The 12826-nt window shown below is 36.1% G+C and overlaps 1 protein-coding gene and 1 long non-coding RNA gene across 6 annotated transcripts in view; one reads left to right on the top strand and one right to left on the bottom strand.

Moving 5' to 3' along the window:
• Positions 1–312: 312 nt before the first annotated feature.
• On the top strand, positions 313–12391 carry mdm1 (Mdm1 nuclear protein). 5 transcript variants are annotated; one of them, XM_067390996.1, is made up of 15 exons: positions 314–436; positions 925–1030; positions 1151–1443; positions 2773–2907; positions 3211–3387; positions 3901–4034; positions 4180–4276; positions 6301–6333; positions 7769–7971; positions 8062–8313; positions 8588–8730; positions 9346–9479; positions 9560–9794; positions 11577–11645; positions 12009–12391. In XM_067390996.1, exons 1-15 carry the CDS (start codon positions 419–421, stop codon positions 12116–12118), a joined length of 2139 nt encoding a protein of 712 aa, XP_067247097.1. In that variant the 5' UTR covers positions 314–418; the 3' UTR covers positions 12119–12391. The 5 variants fall into 5 exon arrangements, with proteins under 5 accessions (XP_067247101.1, XP_067247097.1, XP_067247098.1 ...); XM_067390998.1 differs by lacking the exon at positions 314–436 and adding an exon at positions 534–691; XM_067390997.1 differs by lacking the exon at positions 6301–6333 and having other exon boundaries at positions 315–436.
• Positions 4649–12826, bottom strand: part of LOC137023887 (uncharacterized) — a 42368-nt gene continuing 34190 nt past the window's right edge. Inside the window, exons 2-3 of the long non-coding RNA XR_010895590.1 lie at positions 5211–5247; positions 4649–4664 (exon numbers count right to left, since the gene is read on the bottom strand). This is a non-coding gene — a long non-coding RNA (uncharacterized lncRNA). The remainder of the gene's footprint in view (positions 4665–5210; positions 5248–12826) is intronic.

Below are 12826 nucleotides of genomic sequence, written 5' to 3'. Positions count from 1 at the left end.
TTAATTTGTGTTCCGAAGATTAATGAAGGTCTTACGGGTGTAGAATGGCATGAGGGTAAGTAATAAATGACAGAATTTTTATTTTTGGGTGAACTAACCCTTTAAGAAATAAAGAATTCTTTATTATTATTATTATTATTATTATTAGATTATTTTTAAATAAAAAACAAAACAAAATTGATTACACAATTAATTACACTACTACACAAACACACATGGCGCAGTAAAGCGTCACAACAAAGCAGCTTACAGCCGTGCGCATGCGCGTATCGCGGGACGCTGTAGCCCTCACCAAGGTAACAGCAGAGCTTGCAACCGAACCGAATCTAATCTCACTCCACCAAGCGAGTAACAACAACAAGCCTTCTTTTGGTCACGGACTTTTTTGTGCACTAGTCAACATTAGCTTTGACTCAGAATGACGGTCCATTTTAAGGTCAGTTACTGAAATGATCATCCGTTTTGGTTTTAACACAGATTGAAGGTGCACGCGCTCGTGCGACGTCATTTGTTTGAGGAACACAGAGCGCGCGCTGCAGAAATGCTTTCAGTTTTGAGATTTAGTCTGGGTGTTTACTAGATAAATCAAATATACATTAATATGCATTTTAGTAAGATACAGTTAACGCTTTACCGAAAAAAAGAGAAACTACGTGACTGCATGTATTAAGAAACGTGATAAAGTTAAACGGTAAACACTTTAATATTACAAGTTACTGTAGGTACTTCCTGTTATTTCTTTGAAGACGTTTGTGTGCGGATTAATAGGCATCAAGATTATCCAATTGCCAGCTAAGAGCTAGTTATTAAAGCATAGCTTTTCTAATAAATCACAGATGCATAACATCATAGACTACTCATTTGAATATGCATATTGTGATTTACTTTTGATAAAGTGTTTCTTGTATATTCTACTTCCAATAGGGAATAAGCGAGTATCGAAATAAATACAAGAGTCGAACAACACGATCCAGAAGCGATTCTCCACATCGCAGGATGCGACTGGCAGGACTGCGCTCTGACCAGTCAAGTATGTATTAGATAGATGGATAGACAAAGATACATAGATTTACTGCATAAATATGAATAAGCTTGTCACATATTAACTTGGTTAATATTGAATTGATTGATCTTTCTCTTTTATTTAAAGGAATTACTCGAGAACCCCAATTCATATCCAAAAGGAAAGTGCCATTTTATCCTCCTCAGGTATCCAGTTCTTTCCAGTGGGAAGGGCGTGGTTCAGCTCCACAGCATCAGGAGAAGAGCAGGCCTGTCACACCTGTGCTCAGAGCCATTAGTGCAGAAAGAGAGGCAACGACCCCTCTTGCCCCAAGAGATTCCGTGCCACCAGAGGGCACCGCTGCACCATCCCACCAATTACAAGCAGAGGCACAAGCAGCTCAGACATCCACTGCTGCAGACCAGCAGAGAATAAATGGAGTGAGTGTTAAATGTGTGTATTGGTGCAAAATTGGGTTAATGTAGAATAGCAAGTTACTCCCCTTGAGGTTTTATATATATATATATATATATATATATATATATATACACATACATACATATACATATACACATACACAATTATTCAAAAAATGTTAATGTTAAAGGGTTAGTTCACCCAAAAATGAAAATTTTCTCATTTATTACTCACCCTCGTGTTGTTCCGCATCCGTAAGACCTTCGTTCACTTCGGAACACAAATTAAGATATTTTTGATGATGTCTGAGAGGTTTCTGTCCCTCCATAGAGATCCAACGCAACTACCACTCCAAGGTCCAGAAAGGTAGGAAAACATCATTAAAGTACTCCATGTGACTCCAGTGGCTTAAAGGGTTAGTTCACCCAAAAATGAAAATTCTGTCATTAGTTACTCACCTTCGTGCCGTTTTACACCCGTAAGACCTTTGTTGATTTTCGGAACACAAATTAAGATATTTTTGGTGAAATCCGATGGCTCAGTGAGGCCTGCATAGCCAGCAATGACACTTCCTCTCTCAAGATCCATAAAGGTATTAAAAGCATATTTAAATCAGTTCATGTGAGTACAGTGGTTCAATATTAATATTATAAAGCAACTAGAATATTTTTGGTGCGCCAAAAAAAAAAAAAATAACGACTTATTTAGTGATGGCCGATTTCAAAACACCTTCAGGAAGCATCAGAGCATAATGAATCAGCGTATCGATTCATGATTCGGATCGCATGTCAAACCGCCAAACTGCTGGAATGATGCTCCGAACAGCAGATTCGATACACTGATTCATAACGCTCTAAAGCTTCCTGAAGCAGTGTTTTGAAATCGGCCATCACTAAATAAGTCGTTATTTAGTTTTTTTTGGCGCACCAAAAATATTCTCGTCGCTTTATAATATTAATATTGAACCACTATACTCACATGAACCGATTTAAATATGCTTTTTGCACTAACAAACTTTGGATAATATTATTTTGTAAATAAAGTGGTAAATTATGTTTTTTTTTTTTTGTGCACAAACAAAGAACTAATAAAACTGAGTTTAAGCCACTGGAGTCACATGGAGTACTTTAATGATGTTTTCCTACCTTTCTGGACCTTGGAGCGGTAGTTGTTTTGGATCTCTATGGAGGGACAGAAACCTCTCAGACTTCATCAAAAATATCTTAATTTGTGTTCTGAAGATGAATGAAAATCTTACGGATGTGGAACGACATGAGGGTGAGTAATAAATGAGAGAATTTTCATTTTTGGGTGAACTAACCCTTTAATTCAGAGCTTGTATTATCTATTAGATTAACCATGCACTGCGGAAGAAAGCGGGACTAAGGTCTGAGCGACAGAGAAATGTCCGTTTGACCTCAGAGTACCAGAGACAGTTCATGTGGAAAACGCCGGTGGCCGATTCGCCCCTGCTTGCTGCGCACGAGGTACTTCCTTGCACTTTTATCAGCACTGTCATAATTCAAAATCTTTTTTAACATCACACAAAGGCTTGTGTCCAGTCTCTGGCCAGATTAACTGACATATTATTGGACAGAGCGCTTCTGCTCACCTGAAGTGTTTCTTATATTTTAAGATATTAATTATTTATGCATATTTGAATGCCTTGAGTGCATTTCTTACCTATAAAAACATTCTTCCAGTAGATGGCAGTACAGTTTTACATGACACTATATGTACTATATATATCTTTTTTGTGTGTGTGTTTTGGATTTTCATATCCATTTTAGATGTTGTACAGTAACAATAGAACCATCCCACCCTTCAAATCAAACCCAGTAATTATGGAGAGCGAGTATAAGAGAAGTTTCAAAGGATCCCCTCCTCCCAGACCACCGCGCTTGAGGCGAGATGTTGAACAATATGAAGTCCCTCTGCTTCATACAGAGAACACAACCCTGGAAAAGGTACACAGAAATATCCACCTTCTTTTGAATGTAAGAGTGGGTGCAGCTATTTGCAACTTGAAATGCTTCTGGTGTCATTCGCTTCCAGTTAATTCAGCTGTCCAAAAACAGTCCATTATGCTGCTTGATATTGAAAACTGGCATTTGCTAATTGTCATAATTATAAACAAACCGGTTTGTAGTGCAAATAGTTATACCGTTTACTGCCCTTTGTTGTTCTTCTAGTTATTTCCCTATAGTAGCTCACAAATAGGAAGTCTCACACATTCAAAGAAAATCACTTACTTCTGCATTGCAAAGTATGGTGGATATACATTCAGCTTAGTCACATACTTCAAACTTTCCAAGTATTACAGCATCAGTATGGGGCAAGACAAACCAGTTTCACTAACATATTGTTAGATCACCTGTATGGGCCATCAGTCTGCATGGACTGTATAGTGAGGAAGCATACATGTTGTTACCTTTCACATGGTATTTCTTGTGCTTTTGCCTAAATGCCCACCATACCAGAGTAAGAGGAAGAAAAAGAAGAAGGAGGGACAACACAGCAGGAAGTCAAGCCCTGAAGAGGATGTCACCCATCTACAGAAACAGAAAATGAGGTCACCTTGTGCCCTGAGAGACCCTTCACCCAAGCCTATGAGGTGACTGTTGTATTTTTTTTTTTTTTTTAAAGGACTGAAAAAAACCCCAGAAACAACACTGAAAGTCAATTTCATATGGCCCACTGCTTTTTTTCAAAAGTTTCACAAGAGTATTTACCAGTCTCCCTTTTCTTCTTGGTGACAGGAAAGTGAAAACTGAGTACAGATCCAACTTCCGTTCTCCCCTTCAGTACAGCTACAAAGATGGAGCATGGGTGAAGGTCAGAACTGCAGAGGAGGAGGTGAGCTTCTGGAAAAGAAAGCAAATCTATGGAAACAAAATGTGCAGGCCTAAAATATAAATAAAATTCATGAATTAACAGTGTTGGTGAAAATTACATTTAAAAATAATGAAATGCAATATTGCGTAAATCCCTAAAAAAAAGTAACTTGAGTTACTTAGTTACTTTTTATGAATAGTAATGTGTTACATTACTTTTTCGTTACTTTTTCTCACCTGGGCTGGGCTTGCTTTGTTTTTTAATGACAACAAAAAATTCTATTTTTTGCAAATGTAAAGGCCCTTTCACACCAAAAGTGAAATGAATAAGCCTTAAGCGGAAGAAAATTCATATTTACATCTGTACAGTAGAGGGTGCAGCTGCAACAAACCTTTCAGCTGTGCTGAATCTGGATTAAAGAAGAATAGGATACAGGAGATGGAAGTTCAACACTCTTATTTCTAAATCTAATGTAAAGTAATTTTTGCTTATTAGTATGGGTGAATTAGATCAAGGTCAGCAGCAAAGACATTGGTTGATAAAGTGAGATTAAATACAAAGTAGATTTGTGTAATTTAATATAGTTAATTATTACAGGTTTGTGTAAAATTCTGAGATTGCATTTCACTGTTTTTATTCATTTTGAGGAAAACTGAATGTTTTCATGCTACATTAACCATCATGTTCACACAGCGCACACAACACTTCAGCACTTTATTACTCTCAACATGGGGACAGGAGAGCTGTCTGTCAATAAATGTGAAAAAATTACTTATTTGAAAAGGTAACTTAGATATTTTGTTGTAAATTGAAAAAGTAATGCGTTACTTTACTAGTTACTTGAAAAAGTAATTTGATTACATGACTCAAGTTACTAAGTAATGCTTTACCCCCAACACTGCGAATGAAAGATTTATTCACCCAAAATTGAAAAAAATTGTCATCATTTACTCACCCTCATGTCGTTCCAAACCCATAAGACTTTCGTTCATCTTCAAAACACAAATGAAGATATTTTAAATGAAATCTAAAAGATATCTGTCCCTTCATTGAAAGTCCACACAACTACAAAATGTCACTTTAAAAAGTTCATAAAGACATCATAAAACCCTATGAATTGAGTGTTTTAGTTCAAATGAAGAGACTTGGATTGCTTCATATAATAAACAGCTGTTATTCATGAATATCCAGTATTGAATGTTAAAGACCATTATTAATTACTCACCCTCATGTCGTTTCAAACCCATAAGAATTTCATTCATCTTTGGAGCACAAATTAAGATCTTTTTGATGAAATCTGAGAGCTTTCTCACCCTACGCATCTACCATCAAAAAGTTCATAAAGAGATTGCAAAACTAATCCATATGAATTGAGCGGTTTAGTCCAAATTTTCTGAAGAGACACTATCGCTTTATGGTGAACAGTTTGAATTTAGGCTTTTATTCACATATAAACATTCATCAACTCACACATCAGTTGTGGTAAACGGAAGCTCAAGCATGTTTGCTTGAAGCATGCGAGAACCAATGAGGTTCATTCTCGTGTGTTACGCAGCACATTTGAGGAAGAGGTTTGTTCATGCGCATCAAGCAGGTTCGCTTGAGCTTTTGTTTATGTTCGCTGATAAATGTTTATATGTGAATAAAAGCCTAAATTTCATCATATCAAATCTCTTCAGAAAATTTTGACTAAACCACTCAATTCATATTGATTAGTTTTACGATCTCTCTATGAACTTTTTGAAGCTTCAAAGTGGTGGTTGTGTAGCTGTCTATAGAGGGACAGAAATCTCTCAGATTTAATCAAAAATATCAACATGAGGGTGAGTAATTAATGACAGAATTTTTATTTTTGGGTTAACTAACCCTATAAACACAGCAAATAATTAACGACCAGAGAGTATGAAGGCTACAATAGTAATTTAAGAGCAATTCTGACACCATATTACATGAAGGCTTAAGCTGTGGTGGATTAAAGTGGCAGAGCTGTTAGAAAAGAGAAAGGTAATCTCTCTAATCATTGGTCTGTATGATTAATCTTGCAGGAGTGTGATGGTTTTTACGAGTGGTATCATGAGGTACTGTAACTCTTCCGCCTGTTACATCCATCCTCTCACTGCTGCTGCTGTCTCAAATACCTTCATTTGCTTATGTGTGTCTGTTCTGGGCTGTCACATCAAATGTATGACATCATTCAAACTTAGACTAAATGGTATCATCTCATATGGACCTAGATTGAAGTGTCTATGTGTGTGTGTGTGTGTTCAATCAGTGTATGTGTGCATGTGGTGGATCAGACTGCAAGATGTTATCTTTCAGCATATATGGAACTTTGAAGTTGTCTGTGGTTTTGCTGGTTTTTTGTACTGCTTTCAAGTGTCTGGTAATCCTGTATTGACTTTCGGCTCACTCTCGGATTATGCTAAACGTTGAAATATAGATTAGAAGTTCACAACACCAAATTGTACATTTATTTATTATAAAACAATTATTCTTAATCAAATATATTATCATATTAGAGGAGCCACAATATTGCCACAACTGGAGTATAAATGAAAATAAGGGACAAAAAGATTTTTTTTTTTTTTTTTTTTTTGTAATAAGATGTAGTATAATTAATATTTGTAGTATAATTACATAACTGATTAGTCATAGCTGTTAGTTAAGCTATTAGTTATCTCTCATCACTTTTTCCCAATTTGTATGGGAGGGTTACATTGTGATCTTTGCTGCTTCGTAAGTTATGTGATCTGATTTCTTTGTTTTTACATGGTCAGCGTCAGTCATGACAATAAATTCAGTGCTTGACTCTTTATTTTAATGTATATGTCCCTAAAATTAGTTGGCTAGACAATAACTCTTATAGTCTATAGCCTTCAAAGCAGTTTTTGTGTCATTCTGACCCTGTAAAAATGAAGTAACTTTTGTAAGACATAAGTACTTTATTTTAGGTTATGGTGTCAAGTGTGCTTCAATGCGTCTCCAGCAAAACTTTCATGCGAGTCTTGCCGAATGGGACAGGAGTGTCTTTCTGAGTCAGCTCTTTTTCGGAGCAGAGCATAACTGCCTCCACTTTTACACACATTCTCCAGGGGTTTCGAAGCGGATGTGATAATGTTGCATGATGTGAAATTATAATGATTCAACAAATTTATATTAAGCATGTATAATTAATATAACATCAGGGCTCAACAATAAAGTAAAGTAAGTTCTAACAGTAAATTAGATTTTTTAGATTCTGAAAGAAATTTTTTTCTCGATAAAGAAGTTTACCTTTTTTTTTATTATAATCTTTATTATAATTTTTAAACTTTTTAAATTTACATAAACTGGCCCCAAATCTCAGTGGGACATCCTTATTGTTGAGCCTTTAATATCAAAGGTAGTGTTTTGTCTGTGCTTGCTGTGAATTATCAGCCTTCTAGCCTATACTTATTATCTGCAGTGTAGCCCTATTTTTCCAGGCTCTGATTTATCATTCACAACTCTTAAGGTTCGGCTGTTTTTCGACAGGTGCGGGAGCTACGCGAGAAGGCAGAGGCCTACAGGAAACGAGCCTGGGGAACTCATTTTTCTCGGCAACACCTGAATCAGATCCTGTCAGAACAAAACTGGATGTGGGAGCCTTCCAGCGGCACCTCCACATCCTCCATTGAATCTGAGGCCCGCAGAAGTACCAGTAGCAGCCCTATCATTGAGGCTCTGGACCTAGCCAGGTGAGCACAGCTCAGTCATCAAAATTCTTAAAGTCAGTTCAGAGCTTCTTCTTTATCAATGACCTGGTCTCTTTGGCATGTCTCCTTTAGGGCTGGCAGTGCCAGGGGAAGCTCTAGCCCTGGACCTTCTGCTTCTGTGGCAGCCAGCAGGAGAAGCTCTCCAGGAGAGGCGGGTCTTCATGAGGACCCCACCCTCCCTGTGCAAAGGAAGTTGGCTTGGGATGAAGAAGATGGACATGGAGAGAGAGATGAGTCGGAGATTGCACAGGAAGAGTTCACAGTTGAACAAAATGAGGGGAATCCAAAAGATGAGCATAGGAACATAAAGGAGAGAAATGAGAGGTATGTGCTAAATGGAAAAATATATTATAAAATGTAATATATTATACATTTTTTTAAATATTTTATTTGTTATATTTTCATATATTTTATGAACATTTAATTCAAGAAGTCATTTCCAGTTCAGTTCATAAGTTTCTTAGTTTAGTCCAGCATCCTTTTGGCTTCACCAGCATAAATACTATGAAATCCAGGAGCAATGAATCTTGCGTGCAAAATGTTTCTGCCTATGCTGTGGCAGTTTTCCATTAAGACGTTTTGCATATATTTTTTGTAGGTTGCAGCTGTTGGAAACTGAGTCATCATTGGTGGTGGAAGGGTCTTGTGGTTCCATTAATGGGGGCAGATTACCAACCCCTAAACTCAAGACCATGCAGACTGTCCAAAGAACGCATCACGATCGGACAACTCCAGCTACTGGTAACAAACCAATTTGACAATACTTTCAAAAGTTCAGGCCACATCGACCTGTTAATAATGAACAATTTTTTAGTTTAATGTAGGTTTACAGACAGCTGTGGTTTCCTGGGCGGATGGTACGTCCGTCTGTCACCTTAAACCTATAATTTTGGCATCTTGCAACAGTTTCACTTTGATTTAATGGTTTGCTTCTTGTCCAATAGACCTACTTTCTAATCAGTCAAAATGTGTATATATATATATATATATATATATATATATATATATATATTAGGGCTGACAATTTATTGCGTTAATTTAATTTAGTTATGGAAAAAATAACACGCTAAAATTAAAATTGGTGACGATTACCTATAAAGCCAGAGCAGAACTCTTGTGCATCTCAGAGCAACATGCAGCGGTGCTTAGTTTCTTAATTAATCCGCGTTTTGAGTGAATCAACTGGGTGAACCAATAATTCAATGGCCCATATTCCTGAATGAATCAGCCATATGAATGATTCAAATGAATGAATGACTCAATGACTTATTCATTTTGACATTTACCACCACCAACTGGCAATTTTAGTTTCTTATTTATTTAATTTTTTTTTAATATTCTGTATTATTTTATTAGGAGGAGCTTTGCTGGTCTCTCCTCCGAAGATCAAACATTCCTCCAGGAAAATGAGGAGTGAGCCACCTTTAGGAAAACCTCACTCTCCTTATAAACGTATCATAGATAGCTCTCCGCCGCGGCTACACAGTAAGGTACAAGATTCTTATATCAAATGTGCAATATTATGTAATAGATTATGTCATCAGATTTTAAACTCCATTGTATTGCGAAGGCTGAGAATGGAATCTTGCCACAATCCTCACCGGCCGCTGGCCTAACCACCAAAGATCTACTTCCCATGCGTGAAGATGACTGGTCTGAGGATGAGGTAGCGGCAGACTACATTCATCCAAGACCATCCAAACCATCACAGAAACAACAGACCAGCCACTATCACAAAGCTGCTGTCCCTCCAGTTGCCAACAGAATTCAAGGCATGATGAGAAACCCGGAGTTTCAGCATAATGGTACGGTTCATTTCAGTATGGAAGTTTCATTATAAGAAGCAGCTTTTCTGAATTCACACTGAGCCTTAAAGGGTTAGTTCACCCAAAAATGAAAATTCTGTCATTTATTACTTACCCTCATGTCGTTCCACACCTGTAAGACCTTCGTTAATCTTCAGAACACAAATTAAGATATTTTAGTTGAAATCCGATGGCTCCGTGAGGCCTGCATAGGGAGCAATGTCACTTCCTCTCTCAAGATCCATAAAGGTACTAAAAACATATTTAAATCAGTTCATGTGAGTACAGTGGTTCAATATTAATATTATAAAGCGACGAGAATACTTTTGGTGCGGCAAAAAAACAAAATAATGACTTATATAGTGATGGCCGATTTCAAAACAATGCTTCAGTAAGCATCGGAGCATTGTGAATCTGTGTGTAGAATCTGCAGTTCGGAACGCCAAAGTCACGTGATTTCAGTAGTTTGGCGGCTTGACCCGCGATCCGATTCATAAATGAAGCAGTGTTTTGAAATCGGTCATCACTAAATAAGTCGTTATTTTGTTTTTTTGCCGCACAAAAAATATTCTAGTCACTTTATAATATTAATATTGAGCCACTGTACTCACATGAACTGATTTAAATATGTTTTTAGTACATTAATGGATCTTGAGAGAGGAAGTGTCCATTGCTCCCTATGGAGGCCTCACGGAGCCATCGGATTTCAACTAAAATATCTTAATTTGTGTTCCAAAGATGAACGAAGGTCTTACGGGTGTGAAACGACACAAGGGTAAGTAATAAATGACAGAATTTTCATTTTTGGGTGAACTAACCCTTTAACAAATTGTAAAGACATTTATACATGTTAGAAGTGAACATTTTAGTTTGCGCTACAAAAATATGGCTTTATTTGATTGCGTGATCGTCGATCCATACATAGGAAGAAAAACCGTCACTCTATAAGCACGCAATTGAAACGTGACTGAGTCATTTACCAGCAGAAAGAGTAGAGGGAGGTTAGATTACCGCCAGCAATAGGGGGAGAATTATCTAGGTCAGTCTGTTGTCATCTTTTTTTGTGTCTGTTTTGTTTTTTTCCACTAACGTCAGTGCATTATTTTGGTATCACTGTATTAATTCAAGTCCTCATGCTAACGGGTCAGATTTTACTTTGTTCTCCTGGAGTCATTTATTTCTGTCAAGTGTAGTGGATGCACCTGTTGATCGACGTATACTTGCGAATTATGACAATTCGACAATTTGAATTATTGCATTTACACCTCAAAAAGCATTTGAAATTAATTAGTTCTTCAAAATATCTTATTCAAAAAACTCATTTTTTTTTTTAAAAGTCATTTAATCACTAAAATAATAAAGATATTAACTCATAAAAAGTTCATATTTTATTCATCAAGGACACATTAAATTGATCAAGAGTGACATTAAAGACATAATTTGCAAAAGATGTCTATTTCAAATAAATTCTGTTTATTCATCAAAAAAAGTATCACAGTTTCCACAAAAGTATTAAACTGTGCACTGTAAAAAGTGAAAATGTCAGTTGTTATTTTTAGCTATATCTGACCATTAACAATACTTTCATTGGTCCTTTGTAGTCCAGTTGATTGAATCATATTAAATAAGATATTGTTGACTTGTATGTCCAGTTAACCTTACAAAACATGTACATTGTAGAAAGTGGAAATTACATGATCAAGTTTCACTGCCTATAGTGTTACGTTCATTTATGTAATGCACCCATATGTGATCACAATATCTTCTTTGTGTCAATTATAGGTAACCTGGGAATTTTTCGGCCAGAACTCTTTGTGTTTCCTGAATCTGAATCTGGTGTGTCAGATAATGGTAATATCATCATCTTAATATTTGCAGATATTAGCATCCATAAGCTGTTACTGAAAGTTACTTCATGCTTTTATGTCTGTCTAGCAGTTTTAGTAGGAACAGGATTTAGATCAACGTGTTCTTTGATGTGGTGCACATATCAAGAACACCTAATGCATTTCAAATCACTGGTTTCACTGATTGTATATCTGTACTGTTTGTGCATACATGTTGCTCTTTGTTACTCATTTATGGAAACAGTAATATCTTAAGATATCTTATATAAAATGATTATATATTTTATAATTATAATGATATGAAATATTATTTGATATACTTTTCTTACTGAACATTTTTTAAATCTTTTTTTCATATTAAATCCAGATGATAAGATGTCTCAGATCTCATCTAGATCAGCAGCCTCATGTTCTGTGGCCTCTGAGCTCTTGGGCCGTGCTCAGAGAAGGAAGGAGGAATTCTGGGGAAAGAGCTAATGTGTCAAAGCCTGTTCATCAGCTGTGCACTGACTGAAAAATAGCCACTGACTTCTCAGGATGTAAACATGTAAATTTTAAAAATCAGATTTGTTTTTGTGTGATTTGCATTTGTGATAGTTTGGTATTTAAAATGAATAAAAAAAAATTGTAAATTATTTTATTTACTTACATTTTTAATATTAGACCAGTATTGTGCGCTCAGTAATGGTTTTGCTAATTAAACACTATAACTTAGTCTGCAAAAAAGTAATAAAAATAAATTTTTGTACAATGATGGATACAAAGATGATGTGTACTTTTTTTTTTCTCTTTGATACACATTTAAATCTGATTAAAATGAATATTTAATAGCTCTAGGTTGAGAAAGTGGTTGAGACATTTGATTCAGGCATTACTTTCAGGCTCGCCTACTACTACATCAGGGAACGCAGAGAAAGGCACATTTGTCATAAACAGAAAAAAAGTTCTCAAATTCAATTAACAATTTCGTTGTTGGCCATATTTATTTATTCACATATTTCTGTCAAGACGGATAACACATGTAGCATAGCAGTATTTTCTTCACCACATTTATGAGCCGGTTCAAAAATGAATCACTCCAAAACTCAGGAGTTTACTGACTTGCATCAGTCTACATTTAATGAACTCAACAAATCCAATGACTACTGAATCAACATATGACTCACTGCAAGTTTCCTATAGCTA

This window comes from Chanodichthys erythropterus, chromosome 8 (assembly GCF_024489055.1).
Source record: "Chanodichthys erythropterus isolate Z2021 chromosome 8, ASM2448905v1, whole genome shotgun sequence".
Classification (NCBI taxonomy): domain Eukaryota; kingdom Metazoa; phylum Chordata; class Actinopteri; order Cypriniformes; family Xenocyprididae; genus Chanodichthys; species Chanodichthys erythropterus.
Note: the sequence above shows the minus strand (reverse complement) of the source record. Positions and strands in the feature narration are given on the sequence as shown.